Here is a 27,694-nt window from a genome sequence, read left to right as displayed (position 1 = left end):
CCTCACTCAACGTTGCCGCCTTCCGTCTTTGCCCTCAAAGGAAGATTGGCTCTCTCGGCTCCCGTTGCCCTCCCCGGTTCTTTCTTTTGCCCTTAGTAGCCATGGCGGCTATGAGTTTACTGCGGCGGTCGTCGGTCGCGGCAGTGGTCGCTCTGACTGGCCGCTGCCTTGGCCCTCGACTTGGATTCGGCGGGTTTCTCACGCGTGGCTTTCCGAAGACATCCGGTGGGTGCTGGCTTCGGGACAAAGCGCTCCCAGGGGGAGCGGGGTGAGAGCTAGAGGACTCTTCCCGGTGACCTTGGTGGGGCCCCGAGCGAGTTGGGAGCTTTGGCGGGGTTGTGTTCCAGAGGAGGGATGCAGGATGTGCTCCACGAGGAGACTGTGTTTTCCTGAAGTAGTCAGATCGGTCGCGTTTAAATTATTATAAGGGACCAACTTTTTTACAATGAAAAGGAGGACAAGAATAAAATGAAGAAAACTATCATAAATAAGCGTTTTATTCATTACAACAATATACACTATAATATGACAAATGCATAATAAAAACATTTGTAATATTTTATATTGTAATTATGCTTACATGCCTATTAACTTTAGTAATAATTGTAAGAAAAAGTACTCATTTAGATACAAATATGTCACATCACACGCAATGGAATTAGATACAAATATGTCACATCACACGCAGTGGATCAACTCTGCATCCATCGAATACGGACATTTACAGATTAGTTTTCCAGCATGAAAAAGGAGGACATGTAGGAGGACACTTTTCGAGGGAGGACAGAACTTACAAAAGAAGGACTGTCCTTCCTATAGGAGGACGATTGGTCACCTTATTAATGATCACTTGTACAATACTTTACCATTGATCCATCCCAGTTGGTGCTCATTTGCGGGTGAAGCTGAGGTCAGAAAGGCACAGAACTGAGACCCCATGTCTTTCGGGCACCAGGCTGTTTGTACTTTCCTCAGAATTAGGTTCTGATCCCACAGAATGGGAAGTTATGTTGTGAGGTGCCCACTGATGCTCGGTCATGTGCGGACAGGAGGAGAGGTTCGTGGTGAGGCATTATGCATAGGGCCTTGCTGGAAATGACGGAAAGTATTTGACACATTTCCAGCAGGAATTTGAACCTTTTACAGAACTATACAGCTCACAAAAATTAGGGGATATTTCAAAATGAACATGAAGCTATAAAATATCCCCTAATTTTTGTGAGCAGTGTACTTTGCTAACATTCCTTTATAAAGCCCCTTTGTAAGCCATTTCTGAATACAAATTTCCTCCACTTTAACTACTCGCTAGGATAGTATTTCACCATGCCTAGCTGGAGGTAAAAAAATAAACCCACCCCCCTTTTAGGCTCTGGCCAGTTGGCTCAGTGGTAGAGCATCAGTCTGGCTTGTGGATGTTCCAGGTTCAATTCCCGGCCAGGGCACACAGGAGAAGTGACCATTTGCTTCTCCACCCTTCCCCCTCTCCTTTCTCTCTGTCTCTCTCTTCCCCTCCCGCAGCCAAGGCTCCATTGTAGCAAGGTTGGCCCTGGTGCTGAGGATGGCTCCATGGCCTCGGCCTCAGGCGCTAGAATGGCACCGGTTGCAATGGAGCAGCGACCCCTATGGGCAGAGCATCGCCCCCTAGTGGGCATGGCAGGTAGATCCCAGTCCGGCGCATGGAATTCTGGAAGGATCATTACAGGCAATCTGAGCCCTTTCCCCGGGGAGCAGGAAAAGATGTAATACCAATACTAAGGGGTACTGTATTTTAGATGTGTACCTGCTTTCAAAGGTATTTTGCATGTGAATCCTTGTCTGTCACTGCAATGAAAGGTTTTAATCTGTTATATTATTTATTGAAAGGCAGAAACTGCGATCCGAACCGAAAACATGAGGCTAGTGTGTTCCAAAAGGAAAATTTATTTTAAAAGTGCCTGGGTGCAAGTGGGCTGAGACCAGCAAGGATGTCAGTCCCCAGCTGCAGGACGGAGCATTAGATATAGTGGTTGCTGCAGGTATTTGCTGGCATGGGGTTGGGTGCACCTGGACATACTCAGATTAACATATCAGGGTTTGTGGCCTTGGTCATTGGTTTGAGGATGAGCAGGAGGAGGGGGATTCAGCTGCAGAAACACAAGTTCTTTCTGATGCAGCACAGGCCTAATCAGCATGGTCCTTTCTGGTGTCCTTGGTAAATCTTCAAGACAGCCAAGAGGTCAGGAATCTCCCAGGAACAACTGGGACCTGGTGACTTTGGGCCTGTGGTTAGGCTTTGACAAACAACTATTGTGATTTAAACTCCCCTAATTGTCAGGTCCCTCCCAACATAAGCTTTCCCTGACATTCCTGCAAAGGTAAACTTTTTGCTACATTTCAAAGTAAAGGCCAAGAAGCCACTAAGAGAGAGAGAGAGAGAGAGTAGCAAGCAAATTAACTACAACCTCACAGTAGGGAATGAGAATGTTCTGTTTTGAGCCCTACTGGGAATTTGGATGATGGGAATTTGAATTTTTTTGTTTTGTTTTGTTTTTTAACACAGGGACAGAGAGAGAGTCAGAGAGAGGGATAGACAGGGACAGACAGACAGGACCGGAGAGAGATGAGAAGCATCAATCATCAGTTTTTCATTGCCAGACCTTATTTGTTCATTGATTGCTTTCTCATATGTGCCTTGACCACGGGCCTTCAGCAGACGGAGTAACCCCTTGCTCCAGCCAGCGACCTTGGGTCCAAGCTGGTGAGCTTTTGCTCAAACCAGTTGAGCCTGCGCTCAAACCAGATGAGCCTGTGCTCAAGCTGGAGACCTCAGGGTCTTGAACCTGGGTCCTCTGCATCCCAGTCTGACACTCTATCCACTGCGCCACCGCCTGGTCAGGCGGAATTTGAGTTTTAAAGAGGCTCTGGATGTAAAGGAGCTCTGAACCTAAACCTAACATTTCTGTCTGCCCCTAGATGAAAGTGAGTTCCCAGAGTAGAGGACCTTGTCTTCTATTGTTTCCCCTGGAGTTAGATTGCCTAGGTTCAAATTCTGGCTCCACAGTTCAGTAGCTATGTGACCTTGAGTCATCACATCTGGGAAGCTACCTGGAAGGCAATTAATATCTTGGAACATTTTTTCATCTCTAAAAAAGAGGATGTCTACTACAAGTGTGCTTGCTCTGTTGACAGGAAAGGGAAATAAAATAAAACATTTATCTTTCCTATTGATGAGTATTTAGAACCTTGAAATATATTTCTGAATAATTTTGTATATTTCTAGAAATCCCATTTTGAACTGAGCTTTTTTCTTACCATAAGAACTGGAGAGCCTGACCAGGCAGTGGCGCAGTGGATAGAGCATCGGACTGGGATGCAGAGGACCCAGGTTCGAGACCCCAAGGTCACCAGCTTGAGCCCAAGGTCGCTGGCTCGAGCAAGGGGTTACTCAGTCTGCTGAAGGCCCGCAGTCAAGGCACATATGAGAAAGCAATCATTGGACAACTAAGGTGTTGCAATGCCCAGCAAAAAACTAATGATTGATGCTTCTCATCTCTCTCCGTTCCTGTCTGTCTGTCCCTGTCTATCCCTCTCTGACTCTCTCTCTGTCTCTGTAAAACAAAAAACAGACAAACAAAAAAAAAGAACTGGAGAGAGAAAGAGGATGAGAATTTTAACCTACCATATAAAGTGGTTGTGGGGAAAATCTACAGTATCTAGCATTAGTCTTTTACAGGGCCCTGTGGCTACATATTTCTTAAACATCTGGTACTGTCTTTATCTGTATTTACCCTCAGTGAAAATCATTCTCAGGCCTAGCCTGTGGTTGCGCAGTGGTTAGAGCGTCAACCTGGAATGCTAAGGTCACCAGTTTTGAACGCTTGGCTTGCCCAGTCAAGGCACATAGGACTAACAACCAACAAACAACTAAAGTGAAGCAACTATGAGTTGATAATTCTCACTAATCCCCACCTCTGTAAAATCAGTAAATAACACCTTAAAAAAAAACCCACTCAGAAAACAAGCAAATTAAAGTATTTTCTCTAATTAATTAATTAAATGCCAAATAGCAAGGGATTCAAGAAATGAGCTGAAGTTCTCCCCGTAGCTGCAGTGAACTTTAATGTTGAATACTGATGTGCACATATTGTTTTAGTGATTTTCTTTTTTAGTCTTTTTTTTTTTAGTGTGCATATTTTGGTTTTAAAAAACAGAATAGTATTAAAATTATAATCAAAGTGGTGAGGAAGATGGAGCATTTTCACTGGGGGTAGTTTTAACAGGTACAATTACAGGCAGAAAAGGATGTGTTTTCTGATGTATCTCAATATGGGGCTCTTGGGATATGTAGCTGTTGAAAGAGAAAGCTAAAATAAGGGAAGTTGGAGAATAGTCACAGAAATGTGGATTACAGCATAGGGAATATAGTCAATAATATTGTAATAAGTATGTACAAGGCCAGGTGGGTGGGTGCTTGAAGCACTGGAGGACCACTCATAAAGTACACTATTTTCTGGTCACTGTGCTGTACATCTGAAATTAATGTGGAATGGTATTGAATGTAGATGGTAATTTAAAAATATAAATTTTTTTAAAGGGAAGTTGGGACCAAATCGGTGAGGGGTGGGAATGAATACAAACCCAAAGTATCTTAACTATTTTTTAGGCAGCAGAGAGTTTTAGCAAAAAAAGTCATCAGTCATGTATTTTCAGAAAATGCTTCTGAATTGGATGGTTTCTAGTGTTGTAAAGTACCGTATCTCAAATCTGCGGGTTTATGTAGAGACACCAGGTCCAGATGAATTTTGAAGAGTTTTATTAAAGGAGGAGATTTATTAAATATGCCGGCCGCATATAGCTGACATGGGGCAGTCTGGAAGCCCAAATCATGTGCCCCCAAAATATTTCAGGGGCTGTTTACATACCCTTGATCACACACAGGCGGGGGAGAGCATGACATCATGGCACAAGCTAGGGGATACACAGAAACATTAAGACTTTCAAGGTAACACAATCAAAGATGTTTAGAAATCTTGGCCCTGGCCGGTTGGCTCAGTGGTAGAGCATCGGCCTGGTGTGCGGAAGTCCCGGGTTTGATTCCTGACCAGGGCACACAGGAGAGGTGCTCATTTGCTTCTCCACCCCTCCCCCTCTCCTTCCTCTCTGTCTCTCTCTTCCCCTCCCGCAGCCGAGGCTCCATTGGAGCAAAAGATGGCCTGGGCGCTGGGGTGGCTCCTTGGCCTCTGCCTCAGGCGCTAGAGTGGCTCTGGTCGCGACAGAGTGTCGCCCCAGATGGGCAGAGCATCGCCCCCTGGTGGGCGTGCCGGGTGGATCCCTGTCGGGCGTATGCAGGAGTCTGACTGCCTCCCCATTTCCAGCTTCAGAAAAATACAAAAAAAAAAAAAAGATGTTTAGAAATCTTTTAAGGTTCATCTTCCCTCACTAGCCTAGAGGTGTTTTACTCTCAAGATTCCAGGAAAGGGGAGGAACTACAATCAATGCATGGTGGCATGTAAATTCTGTCTCCTATTGAAAGAGAAGTTTCTTGGTTAACCTTTATTTTATTTTTTTATTTTTTTATAATTTTATTTTTTTAATGGGGTGACATCAATAAATCAGGGTACATATATTCAAAGAAAACATGTCCAGGTTATCTTGTCATTCAATTATGTTGCATTCCTATCACCCAAAGTCAGATTGTCCTCTGTCACCTTCTATCTAGTTTTCTTTGTGCCCCTCCCCCTCCCCTTTTCCCTCTCCCTCTCCCCCCACCCCCTGTAACCACCACACTCTTATCAATGTCTCTTAGTCTTGCTTTTATATCCCACCTACGTATGGAATAATGCAGTTCCTGGTTTTTTCTGCTTTACTTATTTCACTTCGTATAATGTTATCAAGATCCCACCATTTTGCTGTAAATGATCCGATGTCATCATTTCTTATGGCTGAGTAGTATTCCATAGTGTATATGTGCCATATCTTCTTTATCCAGTCATCTATTGACAGGCTTTTTGGTTGTTTCCATGTCCTGGCCACTGTGAACAATGCTGCAATGAACATGGGGCTGCATGTGTCTTTACGTATCAATGTTTCTGAGTTTTGGGGGTATATACCTAGTAGAGGGATTGCTGGTTCATAAGGTAGTTCTATTTTCAGTTTTTTGAGGAACCACCATACTTTCTTCCATAATGGTTGTACTACTTTACATTCCCACCAACAGTGAATGAGGGTTCCTTTTTCTCCACAGCCTCTCCAACATTTGCTATTACCTGTCTTGTTAATAATAGCTAATCTAACAGGTGTGAGGTGGTATCTCATTGCAGTTTTGATTTGCATTTCTCTAATAACTAAAGAAGATGAGCATCTTTTCATATATCCGTTGGCCATTTGTGTTTCTTCCTGGGAGAAGTGTCTGTTCATGTCCTCTTCCCATTTTTTTATTGGATTGTTTGTTTGTTTGTTGTTGAGTTTTATGAGTTCTTTGTATATTTTGGATATTAGGCCCTTATCTGAGCAGTTGTTTGAAAATATCATTTCCCATTTAGTTGTCTGGCTGTTTATTTTGTTATCAGTTTCTCTTGCTGAGCAAAAACTTCTTAGTCTGATATAGTCCCATTCATTAATTTTTGCCTTCACTTCTCTTGCCTTTGGAGTCAAATTCATAAAATGCTCTTTAAAACCCAGGTCTATGTTTAGATCTTTGATCCATTTTGAGTTAATTTTAGTACAAGGGGACAAACTGTAGTCCAGTTTCATTCTTTTGCATGTGGCTTTCCAGTTTTCCCAACACCCGTTGTGTGTTGTTGGCCCCTTTATCAAAAATTATTTGACTATATATATGTGGTTTTATTTCTGGGCTTTCTTTTCTGTTCCATTGGTCTGAGTGTCTATTTTTCTGCCAATACCATGCTGTTTTGATTGTCATGGCCCTATAATATAGTTTGAAGTCAGGTATTGTAATGCCCCCAGCTTCATTCTTTTTCTTTAGGATTGCTTTGGCTATTCAGGGTTTTTTATAGTTCCATATAAATCTGATGATATTTTGCTCCATTTCTTTAAAAAATGTCATTGGAATTTTGATGGGAATTGCATTAAATTTGTATATTACTTTGGGTAATATGGTCATCTTGATTATATTTATTCTTCCTAACCAAGAACAAGGAATATTCTTCCATCTCATTATATCTTTTTCGATTTCCCTTAACAATGGTTTGTAGTTTTCATTATATAAGTCCTTTACATTCTTTGTTATGTTTATTCCTAGGTACATTATTTTTTTGTTGTTGTTGCAATTGTGAAGGAGATTATTTTTTGAGTTTGTTCTCAGTTGTTTCATTGTTGGCATATAGAAAGGCTATTGACTTCTGTATGTTAATTTTGTATCCTGCGACCTTACTGTATTGGCTTGTTGTTTCTAGTAGTCTTTTTGTGGATTCTTTGGGGTTTTCGATGTATAGGATCATATCATCTGCAAAAAGTGATACCTTTACTACTTCTTTTCCGATATGGATGCCTTTTATTTCTTTGTCTTGTCTGATTGCTCTGGCTAGAACCTCTAGTACCACATTAAATAAGAGTGGAGAGAGTGGACAACCCTGTCTTGTTCCTGATTTAAGGGGGAAAGCCTTCAGTTTAGTGCCATTTAATATGATGTTAGCTGATGGTTTATCATATATGGCCTTTATCATGTTGAGATATTTTCCTTCTATACCCATTTTGTTGAGAGTCTTAAACATAAAATTGTGATATTTTATCGAATGCCTTTTCTGCGTCTATTGATAAGATCATGTGGTTTTTGTTCTTTGTTTTATTGATATGGTGTATTACAGGTTAACCTTTATTTTAGATTTAAAACTAAATAACTCGTTCTTGCAAGCCAGAAACTTCTACATTCTTCTCCCTCCCCTCCCCACAGGAAGGACGGGACAGGAAAGCCTGACCTTTCCTCCTAGAATATCAATATTAATTTGTCATCTTTTTAGTATCTTACTACAATCCTCACTTGTTTTATTTTCTCAGTCTTTTGTGAACTGGCCCCTCCTCCCATATTTAATAGCTAAGGCTACCAATTACAAAATTAAAACTACTTCAGGAAAATCCAGAAATTAGTGCAGTAATGAAAGCAAGAAAGATAAGACAGATAATTAACTAGCACCCAGAATAAAGGGTGTTTGACTAAATAGGTATTCATTATTACACAAGACCAGGGGAAGGAGCCAACAGAAGAGAATAATTTCTTCAGGGGAGAAGTCTGACAGAGCGCCCTGATGCTAAAGTTTGTATCCAAGAACAAAGAGAATAAACAATTCGCCATTTAAGATTGCTTTTTAGTCAGAAACATCTAATTTTTAACACAAAAACTCAAACCAGGCCTTAAAAACACACATTTAGACATTAAACAAAGACTTTACATAAATAGTGAGCATGTTTCATTTCAATTAAATTTTCTGACAAAGACAAAGCTTCATAGACGATGGAAGATTTCCCCCTAGTGGCTGTTTAGGTGCACGCAGGCCACGTCCCTTACATTTTTTTTTTCTTTTTCAGAGACAGAGAGAGGGATAGACAGGGACAGACAGAAACAGAGAGAGATGAGAAGCATCAATCATCAGTTTTTCGTTGCTACACCTTAGTTGTTCATTGATTGCTTTCTCATATTAATTTTTCAGCTTTTTGGTACCTTACTACACTAGAGGATGTTTCATTAGTTAAGCCATTGAGGTAAAGAGAGCATTGAGAGAAATGGAAAGTATGAGTCTTAAAATCATGAGGTCTTGACAACTGATGAATGAGGGTGGGTGCAAGGAAGGTGACCGAGACTTTTAGCCTAGCTAATTGAGTTGGTGGTGCCATTAACTGGGAACAGTCTTGAGACTGAGGGAAAGAAAAGGGCCATTTTTTTTTCTTTTTTAAGGTTTTATTTATTGATTAGTGAGAGGAGAGAGAGAAAGGGGGAGGGAAGGAGCGGGAAGCATCAACTTGCGGTAGTTGCCTCTCCTATGTGCTTTGACTGGACAAGCCCAGCCCAGGGTTTCAAACCAGGCTGATGCCTTAGCCACTGTGCTTCCACAGGTCAGGCAAAAATGATGTTTTTTATTGTTGTCTTGGAAACACAAAAATATTTTATAGTATCTTATTTGATTTTCACAAAGACCACAATTGTCAAAAACATAACTATTCTAAAAGTCATTTGCATTTAAAAATATTGTTATTAAAACCTAGTTGTGCCCTGGCCGGTGACTCAGTGGTAGAGCATCGGCCAGCATGTATATTATATTCCTGGTTTGATTCCAGGTCGGGGCACACAAGGAGAGGTACTCATCTGCTTCTCTACCCCTCCCCCTCTACTTCCTCTCCATCTCTCTCTTCCCCTCCCCACAACCAAGGCTGCACTGGAGCAAAGTTGGCCCCGGGCACTGAGGATGGCTCCGTGGCCTACCCCTTAGGCACTAGAATGGCTCCAGTTGCAATGGAGCAACAGCCCAGATGAGCAGAGCATCACCCCTTAGTGGGCATGCCGGGTGGATCCCAGTCAGGCACATAGGGGAGTCTGTTTCTCTGCCTCCCCGCTTCTCACTTCAGAAAATAAAAATATAAAAAATAAACTAGTTGCACATAATTAATGAATATTTGAGAAATTCCAGGCTTTATAAAGTGGTAGAAGATGCCTTTTTTTTTTCCAGGGACAGAGAGAGTCAGAGAGAGGAATAGATAGGAATGGAGAGAGATGAGAAGCATCAATCATCAGTTTTTCATTGCGACACCTTAGTTCATTGATCGCTTTCTCACACGTGCCTTGACCGCGGGCCTTCAGCAGAATGAGTAACCCCTTGCTCGAGCCAGCGACCTTGAGTCCAAGCTAGTGGGCTTTTTGCTAAAGCCAGATGAGCTCGCTCTCAAGCTGGCGACCTTGGGGTCTCAAACCTGGGTCCTCCACATTCCAGTCCGACGCTCCATCCACTGCGCCACCGCCTGGTCAGGTGAAGATGCCTGTTTTCTTGGGAGGAGGGTCTGAGTTACACAAATCCTGGCAGTCACTTGTGTGTAAACAACGTTCAACCTAAGATTTTTAGATAGTAAGCACAACACTAATACATAAACAAGTCGTGAAGGCTTAGAATATTTGGAAAGAGTTTTGTTCTCTGAAATATACTTTAGAACTGTCCATAGTAGTGAGTTTTCTAGCACATTTAATATTATGAATAATTGTTGTTTAACAGTAGGATAATTATGTGTAAAAAAGCAAGCAGTTCACATTAATAGCTGCATTAATATTGCTAGAATGCAGCTAGACTAGTCTCCCATTTTCCATATCTATTACAGTTCATAATCAGTTGTCCTTAAAACCCCATCAGGTTTAATTTTTATATCTTTTCCTCTGGGTGGTATACCTGTACATGGTGTTTGTCTAATTGAAAGCGGAAGTTAGAAGTATACTGTCTCTTCTGAGTAGATTTACTTTCAGGGACTAAGGTAAGATCTCCTACCAGCATTTAATTTACTTAAGAAATGTAAATTCAACAATATTTATAGAGTGACTAGTATCTGGTGGAAACCAAGGGTACTGGAGATACAGTACCAAATAGGAGAGTTCCTGACCAGATGGACTTTAAGAAAATAATTAAGCTTAGTGCTCCTTGTTCTAAAAGAAATATAGGCATACCTCACAGGTACAGCAGGTTCCGTTCCAGACCACTGCAGTAGCATGAGTATCTCAGTCCAGTAAAGCAGGTAGTGGTCTTTTCACTGGGTCCTGCCTTCTGTTTTTAAAACATGCAACACTGGTGAAGTACAAGAGCACAATGAGAGGAGTTATGCCTGTAATCAGGTAATAGATAATGGGAGTAAGTGGGAGGCCAGCTTTGGATAATGTAGCTAGAGAAGACCCTTTAGAATAGTTGACATTTGATCTTAGCCTTGGAGGATTTGTGGAGATGTCCATTCAGAAAGCCTGGGGAGCCTGACCAGGTGGTGGCGCAGTGGATAGAGGGTTGGACCAGGACGTGGAGGACCCAGATTCGAAACCCCTAGGTTGCCAGCTTGAGCTCCACCCCCCTATCAAGGCACATATGAGAAATCAATCAATGAACAACTAAGATGCTACAATGAAGAATTGATGCTTCTCATCCCTCTCCCTTCCTTTCTGTCCCTATCTGCCCCTCTCTCTGTCTCTGTCACAAACACACACAAAAAAGCCTGGGGTAAAGCTTCCAGACAAAGGGAAAATAAGTTTAAAAGGAGTTCTTAGCATTGGAAGGAAACCATTGAGATTGATGAGTTGGTTTTATTCTGGTTATATTCAGATTATTTGAGGAAAAGAACCTTAGAACGAGGCATTACCTGTGGTGGTACAGTCCACAGTGTCGACATGGAATGCTGAAGTCACCAGTTCAAAGCCCTGGGCTTGCCTGGTCAAGGCACATAAGGGGCTTGACGCTTTCCGATCCTCCCCCTTCTCTTTCTCCCCTCTAATAAAGTGTTAAAAATAAATAAAATAGGCCCTGGCCGGTTGGCTCAGCGGTAGAGCGTCGGCCTGGCGTGCGGGGGACCCGGGTTCGATTCCCGGCCAGGGCACATAGGAGAAGCACCCATTTGCTTCTCCACCCCCCTCCCCTCCTTCCTCTCTGTCTCTCTCTTCCCCTCCCGCAGCCAAGGCTCCATTGGACCGGGGATGGCCCGGGCACTGGGGATGGCTCCTTCGCCTCTGCCCCAGGCACTAGAGTGGCTCTGGTTGCGGCAGAGCAACGCCCCAGAGGGGCAGAGCATCGCCCCCTGATGGGCAGAGCTTTGCCCCTGGTGGGCGTGCCGGGTGGATCCCGGTCGGGCGCATGCGGGAGTCTGTCTGACTGTCTCTCCCCGTTTCCAGCTTCAGAAAAATACAGAAAAATAAAATAAAATAAATAAATAAAATAAATCTTTTAAAAAATCATTAGTTTTATAATCTTTATACAACATCAGGGTGGTTAACTTTTTCTGAACCTGCACTGGTCCTGGTGACTGAAAAACACTGCTCTAGGCCAGCCCCGTATGCTAATTATTGTTACAGCCCATTATTGGTACTTGAATAATGAATGGAGAGTTGAGAGTTGGTCCAGTTTTCTTTTATTTTCTTTATTTTTATTTTTGAAGATTTTATTTATTGATTTTTTGAGAGAGAGAGAAAGGCAGGGGGATGAGCAAGAAGCATCACTCACAGTTGCTTCTGGTCTGTGCCTTGACTGGGCCTGGCTTTGATCCAGCGACCTCGGCATCCCAGGACAGCACTAATCCACTCTGCAACCACAAGGCAGGCGAGTCCAGTTTTATTTTCAACCGCTGAAATTGTTAGAAACGTCTTCCTTTTGTTAAGCGCTTACCACGTTGATTCTAGTTCTTCCCTTCAACTCACGTAGAATAGTGCATGCCTTTGGTCATGGGACAGCCCTTCAGCTCTTTAAAGACTCGCCTCTGGTCTCTGGCTACCATCTTTTTTTGAAAGCAATCAGCCTCAGTTCTTTCAGTTCCAAATTGTCAGTTTCCAGGTGGTTTTTCTTCCCGTTGCATAAACTGGGGTCACGCTCCAGGGCAACTACAGTTGATGCTTCTCATCTCTCCCCCATTCCTGTCTCACTCTCTAAGAGTAAAAATTTTAAAAAGGTCAAATTACCTTGGTTTTTTTCTTGGTAATCACATGCCAGTGACTATTATTTTAGGTTTGTAACCCATTAAACTTTTTTTTTGGAGGGGCGGGGACAGTGTCCATGAAGGACTTTCCACTTACATTTAATCATTTTAGAATCAACCTTTTGTAAATTCATGTGAAGACTTTTGGGGGACCCCATTTCATCATCAGTGTAGCCTCCACTCTTATAGCAGTAGTTTTGTGTCTCGTCAGGAACACCGTTATGTAGGCTAGTGGTCCCCAACCTTTTTTGGGCCACGGACCGGTTTAATGTCAGAAAATATTTTCATGGACCGGCCTTTAGGGTGGGACGGATAAATGAACAAAATAAAATTATGCGACCGGCGTAAAAACTGTGGGTTTTTTTTTTTTATTTATTTATTTATTTATTTATTTTAGAGAGGAGAGAGAGAGGGAGAGAGAGAGACAGAGAGGAGAGAGAGACAGGGGGGAGGAGCTGGAAGCATCGACTCCCATATGTGCCTTGACCAGGCAAGCCCAGGGTTTTGAACCGGCGACCTCCGCATTTCCAGGTTGACGTTTTATCCACTGCGCCACCACAGGTCAGGCAAAACTGTGGTATTTTTAAATATAATTGTCGAACTTACGAGACAAGCGTCAAGAGTGAGTCTTAGACGGATGTAACAGAGGGAATCTTGTCATTTTTTAAAAATAAAACATCGTTCAGACTTAAATATAAATAAAATGGAAATAATGTAAGTTATTTATTCTTTCTCTGTGGACTGGTATCAAATGGCCCACAGACCAGTACCGATCCGCGGCTCGGGGGTTGGGGACCACTGCTGTAGGCCATTCAGAGAAACCCTAACCCTGTGGGGCTGTGGAGACAACCTTGGCACCACGTTAAGTAATCACTACTTTTGGGTATAATCAGTCAAAATTTGAATTACCCATTCAAATTCACTTAACTTGATTTAACTTGCTTTTTGTCTCAGCTTATAATGTCCTTTCCTTCACACACACACACACACACACACACACACACACACACACCCCATCCCCACCACCCCACCACCCCACCCCCACCCCGGACACAGAACATCCTCTGTAAATAGGAACTTTACTTCTGGGTCTGTTCTTTTCTGATACTGAATCCTGTTTCTTCTGTTGTTTTTATAGATTTGTAACTTTGTTCGTCTTTATTTAGTGTCTCTTTCATCCAGTAGGCTCTATGTTCCTAGACCGTAGGCCTAGCATAAGATCTACACTACACATAGTAGGAACTTACACTGTTACCCAGCCCATTTTTTTTCCATCTAGTTCACAAAAAATTCCATCTTTCAAGCGATTTGCTGAAATGCATACTTAAATGCAAATTCTCTTACCTTGTTATTTTAAAAGCCTTAGTGGTATGAACTGTGCTTAATAAATTCATGCCAGCTTCTAATTCTTTTGTGAGTAATCCTCCTAAATTCATTGCAAACTGCTACAGGTTATACCAAAATTAAAAGAACAGTTTTGCCTTTAAGACATTTATATTTCATTGGTGGAGTGAAAGCAATTATATACCTCCCTAGACTATACAACAATTCAAAGGTAAGAAAGGTCTCATCTGATTGGGAGATCATTGGTTTCTTGGAGGATAAAATGTCATTTTCACCTAAAGAACAGATTCCAATAGAGGGGAGGGTGTTCCAAACACTTAACCTTGAACAAGGATACAGAATGTAGCAGGGGTCCCCAAACTTTTTACACAGGGAGCCAGTTCACACTGTCTCTCAGACTGTTGGAGGGCCGCCACATACAGTGCTCCTCTCATTGACCACCAAAGAAAGAGGTGCCTCTTCCAGAAGTGCGGCAGGGGGCTGGATAAATGGTCTCAGGGGGCCGCATGCTCGGGCCATAGTTTGGGGACACCTGATAGAGTAACCCTCAGTTTATCAGTAACAGAGCCTTATCTGCTTCTGGAAGAAAGGGCTTAGAGTGCCTATATGATGTTTCCAGACTTCCAGAGAAGGAAAGAATGTAGAAGGAAGACCCTGGAGTGAAATTTTGCATCACTTTATCTCCAACAAGGTTAAATACCATCTAGGGGAGGAATTTTTTTATTTTTATTTACTTTTGATGTATTTTTCTGAAGTGAGAAGCAGGATGGCAGAGAGACTCCCGCATGCACTTGACTGGGATCCACCCGGCATGCCCACCAGGGACTCTTCTCCTGTGTGCCCTGCCTGGGAATTGAACCTGGGACTTCCACATGCCAGGCCCATGCTTTACTGCTGAGCCATGGGGGGGGGGGGTCTTAAATTCTTCTTCTTTTTTTTTTTTTTTTTTTTTTTGATTTTATTTATTGCCTGACCTCTGGTGGTGCAGTGGATCAAGCATTGACCTGGAATGCTGAGGTCGCCGGTTCAAAACCCTGGGCTTGCCTGGTCAAGGCACATATGGGAGTTGATGCTTCCTGCTCCTTCCCCCTTCTCTCTTTCTCTCTGACTCTCTTCTCTAAAATGAATAAATAAATAAATAAAATAATTAGATTTTATTTATTGATTTTGAGAGAGAGGAGGGAGTGAGAGAGAGAAAGAAAGAGATGGAAGAATCTGGAAGCATCAACTTGTATTTGCTTCCTGTATGTGCCTTGACCAGGCAAGCCTCAGGGTTTGAACTGGTGACGTCAGCATTCCAGGTTGACGCTTTATCCACTGCGCCACCGCAGGTCAGGCTATGGGGAGGATTTGAAGCAGAGGATATTGGTAATGAGGAATGGCTTACAAAGAGATTTTATCAAGATATGTAGAGTTTTCTTTTTTAACAAGTTCAAATTCCTGTTGATATATGTTAAATAAATAAATATCTTTCCATTTATTTTATAGCTAGTTCTAGTGTTGTTTGCCTCATATGGAATGCCATCATTTAAATTTATTTCTTTTGTAGATTAGAAGATATTTATTGCAGAGAGTAAACAAAATAGCCCATCAAGGGTTTCTGACCTTCCTGCCTGCTAGTTAAACAAATGCAAACAATTATTTAGATATTTCTTTAACATTTAATAAAAATAAGGAAAGCTATAGTGTAGAACAGTACATCAATCTGTTTAATGATACCCTATCTGCTCTGCCTGTAATACTTAAATAAAGAGGCATGCATTTTTAACCTTAATTAGTATCAAACATTTATTCATATATATTTTCTTATAATCTGACTTTATCTCAGGAAATAATAGTATACCGAAAGGAAACCTATATAAAACGGTATTTTAATGTTTCCAGCTCCTGTGCGACACAGTGGAGACCATGGGAAAAGACTGTTTGTGATCAAACCATCTGGATTCTACGACAAGCGTTTTCTGAAGTTACTGGTGAGTTAAAGGTTTTGTTGGAACTAAACTCCATATAAATAGGAAAAACACTGTGGCCTGTTTAGAAGACATCTTTCATTTTGTAAAAGACTTTATTTTATAAATTTACATTTCTTTTCTCAGAAGGTATTGAGAAGAGTAGTAAGGTCTGATTTGTTCCTGGGTTTCTTTTAAAGTTAACCTTTCTTTCTTTAAAAAAAAAAAAAAGGTTTTTATGCTTATTGGAGGTAAAAAAAAAAAAAAGGCTATTCCTTTCTTAAGATTATGGAGTTTTGAAAAATAATCTGTGTTCCTGACTTAAGTAAATAAATAAATAAACAAACCTATAAACTGTAGACCTTTGAAAACAGATTTATTTGGGGATAATTATTTGTATCATTAAACTAGTCTTTAAAATACCAAAGAACTGGCCCTGGCCGGTTGGCTCAGTGGTAGAGCGTCGGCCTGGCGTGCAGGAATCCCGGGTTCAATTCCCGGCCAGGGCACACAGGAGAAGTGCCCATCTGCTTCTCTACCCCTTCCCCTCTCCTTCCTCTCTGTCTCTCTCTTCCCCTCCTGCAGCCAAGGCTCCATTGGAGCAAAGTTGGCCGGACGCTGGGGATGGCTCTATGGCCTCTGCCTCAGGCGCTAGAATAGCTCTGGTTGCAACAGAGCGATGCCCCAGATGGGCAGAACAGCGCCCCCTGGTGGGCATGCCGGGTGGATCCCGGTCGGGCGCATGCGGGAGTCTGTCTGACTGTCTCTCCCCGTTTCCAGCTTCAGAAAAATACAAAAAAATAAAATAAAATAAAATACCAAAGAACTAATTGAAGTATTTCTTTAAATAAGGTATGTCAGTATTCTGAGATATGATATTTTTATTTCTCTCTTATTTGAGAACATTGATTCAGAGAGTAAAGTAGGTTACTGACTCTGCTTATTAACTCAGGATTTTATACTGAAAAGTAGGGGCTTAGAAGATAGAAGGGTGTCTACACTCTGCCGCTGTTCCTAAAGCTGTGAGCCTCCACTGGGCGTGTGCTGTCCCCTACCTCCTCTTGCTCTGTCGGCCTGGGCCATCGCCTTGGCTCAGTTCTCACTTTTCTTATCATGACTGACTTGGACTTTATACAGTGGTTGATATCACTCTGATGCTTTTACAGTGGTACCTTGAGATACGAATTTAATTCGTTCTGTAACCGAGCTCGTAAGTCAGTCAACTCGTATATCAAACTGCCGATACTGGACCCGTGCGCCAACATGCCAACTAGTGGCAGCTTCCCGAATCACGACTCATATCTCGGAATTTCGCTTGTATCTCAAACAAAAATACAGACTGAGTCGCAGCTCGTATCTTAAAAAAAAATAATAATAAAAATAAATAAATAAAAATTCATATGTTGGTCTGTTCGTATCTCAAGGTACCACTGTATATTCTTCTTTTTCTTTTCTTTTGTATTGAATTTACTGGGGTGACATTGGCTAATAAAGTTATCTACGTTTCAGGTGTACAATTCTGTTTATACTTCTTAATATAAAAATTTCTAACTTTCATTACATTGTAAATATTTAATTTTGTATTTAGATATTTTATATTGTAATTAGCTATTTTGTAAATAGATATATAATACAATATACATTAAGTATATATTGTATTATACTTACACAATTAACCCTTTTTTTTTTCATTTTTGGTATTAAATATAGGCATCTTAAACTAGAGCAAAAACAAATCACAGAAATAAATAATTTGATACTATGTCTCCAATATTCAAATTTATTTTGTAAGAATTATAAATAAACATGTAATAAGTACAGTTTGAGGGTGGGGAAAGAGAGTTAGGAAATGGTTATGTGAAAATTTTTTTTTAATTTTAACAGAAATTCTACATTTTGTTGACTGGGCTTCCGGTAGTAATTGGCATAACTCTGGTGAATGTATTTATTGGTAAGTCCCTCCCTCCTAACCAAGTTGGTCAATTTAAAAAACCTATGTACATTAACTAAAAAAAAGAAATTATGGATAAAGAAAAGCTCTTTAAATAATTAAATAAGAGCATGGGAATTTATCTTAAAATAAATATTAATCCATAAGAGTATACAATGATATTTTTCTAAATTTTTATTTTATTTTATTTTATTTTTAATTTTTTTTTTTTTAACAGAGGCAGAGATAGACAGGAACAGACAGACAGGAACGGAGAGAGATGAGAAGCATCAATCATTAGTTTCTCGTTGCGTGTTGCGACTTCTTAGTTGTTCATTGATTGCTTTCTCACATGTGCCTTGACCGTGGGCCTTCAGCAGACCAAGTAACCCCCTGCTGGAGCCAGCGACCTTGGGTCCAAGCTGGTGAGCTCTCTGTTCAAGCCAGGTGAGCCCGCGCTCAAGCTGGCGACCTCGGGGTCTCGAACCTGGGTCCTTCCGCATCCCAGTCCGACGCTCTATCCACTGCGCCACCACCTGGTCAGGCTTTTCTAAATTTTTAAACAATTTATTTGAGAGAGAGAGAAACACGGATTTTGTTGTTGTTGTTGTTCTACTCATATATGCACTCATTGGTTGATTCTTATATATGTCCCGACCAGGGATCGAACCTGCAACCTTGGCATATCAGGATGATGCTCTAACCAGCTAAGCTACCTGACCAGGGTGCAGTGATAAATGCTTTAATCATCTTGGTTTTCTTCCAAAAGCTTTAGGCCATCAGTTCTGTAGCAGCCACATAAAAGACGTCAGAAAGCCTGTCTTCCTCCTCATTTCCCAAACCAGGTTTTCACAAGACAGAATACTGACAGTGGAAAGAGCTTTCACAAGACAGAATACTGACAGTGGAAAGAGACAGGTGTGAGGGAGGCTGAGGCGTGGCAGTGCTTTTTCCAGTTCAGACACGTACTATCATCATCTAAAAAAGAGTAGAACTGTGAGTGACAGTAAATTTTTCTGGGAAATTCTGCTCAAAGTAATTCTAACATCTTGAACCCTAAAATGTTTTCTCTAGTTGGTATAGGGAAAACCAGAGGGAATAATGTCTGTTGTTATATCTTGTTATACTAAACAAAAACAGAATGAGAAACTCTTCTATAATCCTACAACAGTGCCTTATGTATGGAAAACATCTAAATATAGCTAATGAATAAGTTTTCAACAGGATTGAAGTGAATTTAAAATATTAGATATTATACTGGACCAGGTGGTAGTGCAGTGGATAGAGCGTCAACCTGGGATGCTGAGAACCCAGGTTCAAAACCTGAGGTCACTGGCTTGAGCCCATGGTCAACAGTTTGAACAAGGGGTCACTGGCTCAGATGGAGCCCCCCAATCAAGGCACAGATGAGAAAGCAATCAATGAAGAACCAAAGTGCCACAACTATGAGTTGATGCTTCTCATCTCTCTCCCTTCCTATCTGTCTCTTGCTTAAAAAAAAAGAAGATATTGTTGTTGATATTGATAAAATAAAAGGCCCTTTAAAAACTACAAGAAGTTGGTTTCTTACTTAATGAAGACAATATTATATATACATTCCTGATCCTGAAGTTGAACATCACTATTTTCTCTTATCAGGTGAGGCTGAGCTAGCAGAAATTCCAGACGGCTATATCCCAGAACATTGGGAATATTTCAAGGTTGGTATAAGTTACTTTCTGTGAAATGTCTTTTCTGTGCACTGGTTAATGTTTAATTTAGCAATTAAGATACAGGTTTATATTCAGTTTTTAATATCGATATATTTGAGATGAATTCATTTTGTGCTCACTTTTTTACACATAACTTTTTGGTAATTTTTTGCATTGTTTTTATATTAAGCTTTATGGTTTTTTGAAGGATTATTCCATTGTGTTCTCCAACTAGCAGAGTAACAGTCACAGTGTATCCCCGTGGTAGTCAACTTGGTCCCTACTGCCCACTAGTGGGTGTTCCAGCTTTCATGGTGGGCAGTAGTGGAGCAACCAAAGTATAAATAAAAAGATAGATTTAACTATAGTAAGTTGTTTTATAAAGAATTATTTTGCCAAACTTAGCGAAAATCCAACATAAAGTACTTGGTAAGTAATTATTATTATATGCTTTAACTCTGCTTTATAAATTTTATAAAGTAAAGTTACTTCCCTACTTTATAAATCACCATTACTGTGGAACTGGTGGGCGGTTAGAAAATTTTATTACTAACAGAAATACAAAAATGGGCAGTAGGTATAAAAAGGTTGACTACCCCTGGTGTATCCCATGTTTAATGCCATAGAAAGGATTTTAGCAATAGTACTATTAGCTCATTTATTGAACACCTACTATGTATATGTAGCAGGCACTATGGTGCTCTGCAAATATGTCTTTCCATGTAAAAGGTACTATTATCCTCACTTTAGAGGTGAAAAAGTTTGAGACTTAAAAGAGATTGTGGCCTGACCAGGTGGTGGCGCAGTGGATAGAGCGTTGGACTGGGATGCCGAGGACCCAGGTTTGAGACTCCGAGGTCACCAGCTTGAGCGCGGGCTCATCTGGTTTGAGCAAAGGCTCACCAGCTTGGACCCAAGGTCGCTGGCTCGAGCAAGGGGTTACTCGGTCTGCTGAAAGCCCACGGTCAAGGCACATGTGAGAAAGCAATCAATGAACAACTAAGGTGTCGCAATGCACAACGAAAAACTAATGATTGATGCTTCTCATCTCTTCGTTCCTGTCTGTCTGTCTGTCCCTGTCTATCACTCTCTCTCTGTCTCTGTAAAAAAAAAAAGAGATTGTGACCTGCCCAAGAGATATGGCCCATGTTTGAACCTAGGCAATCTCGGCTCCAGAGCCTGCACTGCTAGTTAGTCACTGTCACTGCTGCTGAAACCCCAGAATTAATTCTGCTGCTTGTCTTTACCAGTGTGGTAGTGAGTGGCCTTATTAGAATATCCTATCATATTATATCTGAATGAATTATGTTTTAGGAAGAAGTACCTCATTATTAAATCTTAATATAAGCCATACAATTAGTTTATCTATCCTAACCAGTAGAAAGAGCTCCACTTTTTTTGGATCACCAAACTCTGGGTTTGGCTCCTAACTCTGCCTCTTTGGGTACTCAGCACAGGCTTTGGAGTCAAACCTGCTGTGAATCCAGGTGCTGCCGCTTAGTGACCGTATCACTTTGTGCAATCTGTTCATCTGTATAATGGGGACAAAAATGGTATCTACCTAATAGATTAAAATTATTTAAAATATGCATAAAGTAGTTGACACATAGTAAGTGTTATTGGTTTACCTGAGATTATCATTTTAAAGAGTAGTAAAGTGGAAAAGCAAAATATTGTTCAGAAACTTAATTTTACACAAATTTTCTCTTGTAGCATCCTATATCGAGATGGATTGCCCGAAATTTCTATGATAGTCCTGAAAAGAATTATGAACGAACAATGGCTATCCTTCAAATTGAAGCTGAAAAGGCTGACTTACGGTAAGAAGGGGGTGAGAGAGGAGGGAAGAAAATCCTTACTATATTCCAACCATAAGAAAAAATTTAATAAAACTGTTTCAACACTATAGGCTGCTCTATGTAAAAGAATGAAGATGGGTGAGAATTAGCCTGTTTAATCGAAACTATGAGCTGGAGACTAGGAAACAATTAGGACATAATGTCTATCAGATTAAAAAGAATTCTTTTAAAAAAATACTCTACTCTTTTCAGAACAAGGCAGTCCTGACCAGGCAGGAGTGCAGTGGGTAGAGCGTCAGCCTGGGACACAGGTTCAAAATCATGACATTGCTGTCCTGAGCCCAGAGTTCACTGGCTTGAGCCCAAAGTCACTGGCTTGAACAAAGGGTCACTGGCTCAGCTGGAACTCCCCATTTAAGGCACTGATGAGAAAACAGTCAATGAACAACTAAGCTGCTGCAATGATGAGTTGATGCTTATCTCTCTCCCTTCCTGCCTTTCTCTCCCTCTCCCTTCCTTTCTTTCTCTCTCTCTTTCTCAAAAAAAAAAACAAAACAAATCAGTCCTCTCCTCCCTCTTCCCCTCCCCCAGTTTCTTTTCCTCTTGTACCCAGTCCATCCTTAGTGGTGACTACTGTTTACTGATTTCTTATATATGTTCCTAGAAAAAATTTTATGCATTAAAAATATATATTTAAAAAATATATATATATATATATATTTTTTTTATGTATCATTTAAAAATATTTTAACACAGGCCCTGGCCAGTTGGCTCAATGGTAGAGCATCAGCCTGGCGTGCAAGAGTCCCGGGTTTGATTCCTGGCCAGGGCACACAGGAGAAGCGCCCATATGCTTCTCCACCCCTCCCCCTCTCGTTCCTCTCTATCTCTCTCTTCCCCTACCGCAGCCAAGGCTCCGTTGGAGCAAAGATGGCCCGGGCGCTGAGGATGGCTCCTTGGCCTCTGCCTCAGGTGCTAGAATGGCTCTGGTTGCAACAGAGCGACGCCCGGGAGGGGCAGAGCATTGCCCCCTGGTGGGCGTGCCGGATGGATCCTGGTCGGGCGCATGCGGGAGTCTGTCTGACTGCCTCCCCGTTTGCAGCTTCAGAAAAATACAGAAAAAAAAAATTTTAACACAGTGGAATTCTTCTGCACCTTGTCTTCACTTCACTTAAATATATATATCTTGGTGATCTTTCTGTAATAGTATATACCTTATTCTCTTTAATGCCTGCTCCATATATTTTCATGAATGTGCCTTATTTTTTAATCAGTCTCCCATTGTCAGTACGTGTTTTCCAAATTTTTTTGTATTCTACAAAGTGCCTATAGTATATTATCTCATCTTATGCATATTTTTGCATATTTATTCGGTGTATCTGGAATATAAGTTCTTAGCAGTGGTACTGATAAACCAGATGTTGTATATTTCAGTTTTAGATGTGTATAGCTGAACTCCTCCAAACAGTTGTGCGGTTGTGTTTTCTGTTACCAGTCCATGATAGTTTCTGTGTCTTCATACCTTTTTGCAGTAATGGAATTTATCAAACCTAAATGTTTTTGCTAATGAGATAGTTGAAGAATGTTATCTCATTTCAATTTTGTATTTTTTTAAATATTTTTTTAATTTTAATTTTTCTGAAGTGAGAAGCCCGGGGAGGCAGAGAAACAGAGTCTGACGTGCCAGACAGGAATTCACCCGGCATGCCCACTAGGGGGCGATGCTCTGCCCATCTGGGGCGTTGCTCTGTTGCAACCAGATCCATTCTTGCATCTGAGGCAGAGGCCTGGGCCAACTTTGCTCCAATGGAGCCTTGGCTGCGGGAGGGGAAGAGAGAGACAGAGAGGAAGGAGAGGGGGAGGGGTGGAGAAGCAGATGGGCGCTTGTCCTGTGTGCCCTGGCCAGGAATCGAACCTGGGACTTCAACACGCCAGGCCAACACTCTACCACTGAGCCAACTGGCCAGAGTCACTCAATTTATTATTTTTTGTACAGTTGAGTATTTTTTCATATATCAATTGGTTGTATTTCTTTTTCTCTAAATTGCCCATTTTCCTACTCATCTGTGCATTAAATAAATTAATTTTTGTTTTTCTTGCAAATATGTTTTCCTGGCTTGTCATTTGTTTTTTGACAGTGTAGAATGTTTTGCAACATAGAAGTGTTTTTGGCTTGACCAGGTGGTGGCACAGTAGATAGAGAATCAGACTGGGACACAGAGGACCCAGGTTCAAAACCCCAAGGTCACTGGCTTGAGCATGGGCTCATCCAGCTTGAGCGGGGGGTTGCTGGCACGAGCATGGGATCATAGACAGGACCCCATGGTCACTGGCTAGAAGCCCAAGGTCTCTGGCTTGAGCCCAATGTCACGGGTTTGAGTAAGGGGTCACTCGCTCTGTAGAGCCCCCCAATCAAGGCACATATGAGAAAGCAATGAATGAACAACTAAGGAGCTACAACGAAGAATTGATGCTTCTTTCTCGTCTCTCTCCCTTCCTGTCTGTCTGTCCCTGTCCCTGTCTCTCTGTTTCTATTGCTAAAAAAAAAAAAGAAGTGTTTTTGTTTCAGATAACAAAAGTTAGTAGTAGTTAATATATTTTGAACATTGCTATGTAACATTGCTTTAATTACTTTATATGTATTTACTCCTTTTTTTTTTTTTACTCATTTCATTATTGTCAGGTTTATCATCTTTTTCTTTAGTTTCTGGGATTTTGTGTTATGCATAAATCTCTAATAATAATTAAATAAGTAAATATATAAGTCAAATTTATTTTTTTAAGTGGTTACTAATGTTTTCTTTTGCTACTTTTAAATTTGATGCTGTATGAGATTTATTTTGGTGTTTAGAATGAAGTTTACATGTAATCAAATGTACTGTTAAGTTCAGTGGGTTTTTGGTATAAGTATGTAGCTGTGTAAACGCCTCTACCTGGGTCATTCTGATCTAGTGAGCCGCTTTCCCCGCCCTTCTGGTGAGTCCCTCCCTGCTCTCGGCCACTGCCATCTGTCTGCTTTCTGTTCATTCTGCTTTAATCTTTAGAATTTATAAAAATTGCTATTTATTGAAAACTATTTAAATGATTAAAAGAACATATGATTGGTTTGTTTTCTAGATATATAATTGTATGTATATAGAGTTACCATATGGAACTGTCATTAAGTATTTAAGAGCATGGCACAACAATATGGCTCATACCAAGCAACATTGAACTTAAAACGTATACCTTTATTTTTAAGTGAGAGAGAGACAGACAGGAAGGGAAAGAGATGAAAAGCATCAACTTGTAGTTGCGGCTCCTTAGTTCATTGATTGTTTCTCATATGTGCGTTGGCTTGGGGGCTCCAGCTGATCCAGTGACCTTGGGTTCAAGCCAGCAACCATGGGGTCATGTCTGTGATCCCACACTCAAGCAGCGACCTCGGGGTTTCGAAAATAGGCCCTCAGCATCCCAGGCTGACGCTCTATCCACTGCACCACTGCCTGGTCAGTTCAGACATAACTTTTGAGTTCCAGTTAGAAGACCAGATCCCAGAATTCCTTAGAAATAAAGAGATCCTAAGCAGTTTGAAAATTGAAGAAAGTAAAAACAAAAACCCCTGATTTCTGCCCCCCAAAAAAGATGCCCGTGTGAGTGTACAGTGGGGAGTACCTACAGTTTTATAAAGTATATATTTAGGCTTGACCAGGCAGTGGCGCCGTGACTAGACCGTGAGACTGGGACACAGGGGATCCAGGTTCGAAACCCCAGGGTCGCTGACTTCAGTGCGGGCTCACCAACTTGAGTGTGGGGTCGCTGACTTGAGCTTGGGATCATAGACATGACCTCATGCTTGCTGGCTTGAGACCAAAGGTCACTGCCTTGAGCAAGGGTCACTCGCTCTGCTGTAGCTCCCCCCCCATCAAGGTACATATGAGAAAGCAATGAACAACTAAGGAGCCGCAATGAAGAGTTGATGCTTTTCATCTCTCTCCTTTCCTATCTGTCTGTCTGTCTGTCTCTCTCTCTCTGTCACAAAAAATAAAAAAAAGTATATATAGTATTTAGGTATTTTAAAAACTGAAGCATAAAGAAAGTTATAAAATAGAAAGGAACTGCCTTCTGTAATTGACTCCCCCACAGATATATATATATTTTGTATTTTTCTGAAGTTGGAAACGGGGAGGCAGTCAGACAGACTCACGCATGCACCCGACCGGGATCCACCCGGCACGCCCACCAGGGGGTGATGCTCTGCCCATCTGGGGCATCGCTCTGTTGTAACCAGAGCCATTCTAGCGCCTGAGGCAGAGGACATGGAGCCATCCTCAGCGCCCGAGCCAACTTTGCTCCAATGGAGCCTCAGCTGCAGGAGGGGAAGAGAGAGACAGAGAGGAAGGAGAGGGGGAGGGGTGGAGAAGCAGATGGGCAGTTCTCCTGTGTGCCCTGGCCGGGAATCGAACCCGGGACTCCCGCACGCCAGGCTGACGCTCTACCACTGAGCCAACTTGCCAGGGCCTACCTTGCTTTTTTAACCTAACAGTATATCTCCTGTGTTACTATATATAGATTTTCCTCTGGTGCACAGTAGTCCATTATATGATTTAATGATAACTTATTTAATAACTAGTTCTCTTTTATGAATATTTTAATTGTTTGGGTTTTGGATAATTATATTCTAAAAAGTAGAAAAGAAAAAGGATAATATTTAATCCTAAGTAAAAGGTAAATATGCTCTCTTAGATAAACAACCACAACAGTATATAATCTCTCCTAGATAAGGTGAGTGAGCTGGTTAAAATTAATAAAGTGAATTATTTAGATGTGATGAATGTTTAGTCATATGAAAAGTGTGAAGGAGAAGGTGTGCTAACAAGGGACTGTTTCAGGGCTGTGTGACAGTTTGTACAGAGGCGTGGCTGTATAAGAGGAGAGCATCTCTATAGAAAAGAAATCAATCAGTTTGTGAAGAAGGATGATAAATAAGTAGATCTTAGAGTTGCAGGTTGTTTTTCTCGATCCTTTTTGTTTTCTTTACAAACATTGTCTGTGTGATGTTGAGCAGGCTCAGTGTGGTGCTGGTGGCTGGTGATAAAGATACCATTCCTGCTCTCGAGAGGTTTTCTGTGCTGATGGTGATAGACAGCCAGTGTAAAGGGGATGTAAGCTCCCCCAAGGAGGCATCTCCAGTTCTTATTCCCTAGAAGGAGGCAGAGCATGTGGCACAGTGTGAACAGGCGTTCAAGTCGGGGACTACGTTAGCACTATTCAGGTGAACATCATCTGGCCAGACACAGAGCAGGGAAAGTAGGAGGGAGCTCGTTATCAATTCAAGTAATGTTTTGGTCATTAAAAACAATATTTGTTGGCTAATTATATAAGCAAGATAATTAAAGTAAAAAATAAGTCCTAAATTTTGGTTATAGGTATATATCATTTTTATGCATATGCATAGATCCGTAGAGGTTCATTATAGTTTACATAAAGCAAAAGACTCTCCAGGGGTTGTTTTCTATGGTGGTAACTCATTAAATATGTATTTGAGAATGGCAGAATCACAGCATTGCTACATTTGTTGCAGGTTAAAGGAGCTGGAAGTACGGAGATTAATGCGCACCAGAGGCGATGGTCCCTGGTTTCAGTATCCAACCATTGATAAGGAGCTCATCGATCATTCTCCGAAAATAAGTCCTGATAACTGACTTTTTATTACTATATTCTCTTTATGGGAAAATAAAGTATTAATATATTCTGTATTTTTGCTCAGAGTGATGAATAAAAGATCCTCTTCCATTGCTGTTTCTCAATGTTGGTTCAGACTAAGCCTTTTATGTGTATGATTTAATTTTTTTTAGCTTTGTGAGGTATAATTAATAAAAATTGTAAGATATTTAAAGTGTTCGTGATGATTTGATATATGTCTATATGATGAGTAGAAGATAAAGGCTTTTGATTTGGCAATTTCAGCTTCCTCATTTAAGGTTTAAAATTAAAAAGAAAAAACCTGGAGAAATACAAATTTGTAAACTCCTTAAAGGTATAACTTTGAAAGGTTGATGTTTTACTTGTTTGATAAATGGAAGTTACAGATCTGTATGTGTTAAGTATCAGGAAGTATAGTAGTTTATGTACAAGTCTATATTGTAGACATCTGGATTATTCAGGGGCAACTCAGAGTTTTAAATTATACAAATATTAAACCAACTATATAAAACACTAACACCTTAATAAACATTTTCAGTGAACAGATCTCAGTTTGTTTTCATAGTTTTTGCCATCTGTCATTCTTTTTAAACACACACATTTTACTTAGATGCAATCTCTTAAGATTCTTTCAAGTCCTTTGCAAACACTTGAGTT

General features: G+C 40.9%; 1 protein-coding gene across 2 annotated transcripts; it reads left to right on the top strand.

Moving 5' to 3' along the window:
• Positions 1–24: 24 nt before the first annotated feature.
• LOC136379463 (NADH dehydrogenase [ubiquinone] 1 beta subcomplex subunit 5, mitochondrial) lies at positions 25–27,230 on the top strand. Of its 2 annotated transcripts, XM_066346854.1 has the most exons (6): positions 26–225; positions 15,868–15,956; positions 17,817–17,883; positions 19,501–19,562; positions 21,267–21,373; positions 26,916–27,230. In XM_066346854.1, the coding sequence occupies exons 1-6, from the start codon at positions 102–104 to the stop codon at positions 27,034–27,036; spliced, it is 570 nt and encodes a 189-aa protein (XP_066202951.1). In that variant the 5' UTR covers positions 26–101; the 3' UTR covers positions 27,037–27,230. The 2 variants fall into 2 exon arrangements, with proteins under 2 accessions (XP_066202952.1, XP_066202951.1); XM_066346855.1 differs by lacking the exon at positions 21,267–21,373 and having other exon boundaries at positions 25–225.
• Positions 27,231–27,694: the final 464 nt, after the last annotated feature.

This window comes from Saccopteryx leptura, chromosome 8 (genome assembly GCF_036850995.1).
Source record: "Saccopteryx leptura isolate mSacLep1 chromosome 8, mSacLep1_pri_phased_curated, whole genome shotgun sequence".
Lineage (NCBI taxonomy): Eukaryota > Metazoa > Chordata > Mammalia > Chiroptera > Emballonuridae > Saccopteryx > Saccopteryx leptura.
The sequence above is the reverse complement of the archived record's forward strand: the minus strand, read 5'-3'. Positions and strand labels throughout refer to the sequence as shown.

What these genes read in the sequence shown, in the direction of transcription:
- LOC136379463 (XM_066346854.1), top strand. Translation starts at nt 102, where the DNA reads ATGGCGGCTATGAGTTTACTGCGGCGGTCGTCGGTCGCGGCAGTGGTC. An exon ending in TGGCTTTCCGAAGACATCCG is followed by an intron (nt 226 to 15,867) that starts GTGGGTGCTGGC and finishes TAATGTTTCCAG; the next exon opens with CTCCTGTGCGACACAGTGGA. An exon ending in TCTGGTGAATGTATTTATTG is followed by an intron (nt 17,884 to 19,500) that starts GTAAGTCCCTCC and finishes TTCTCTTATCAG; the next exon opens with GTGAGGCTGAGCTAGCAGAA.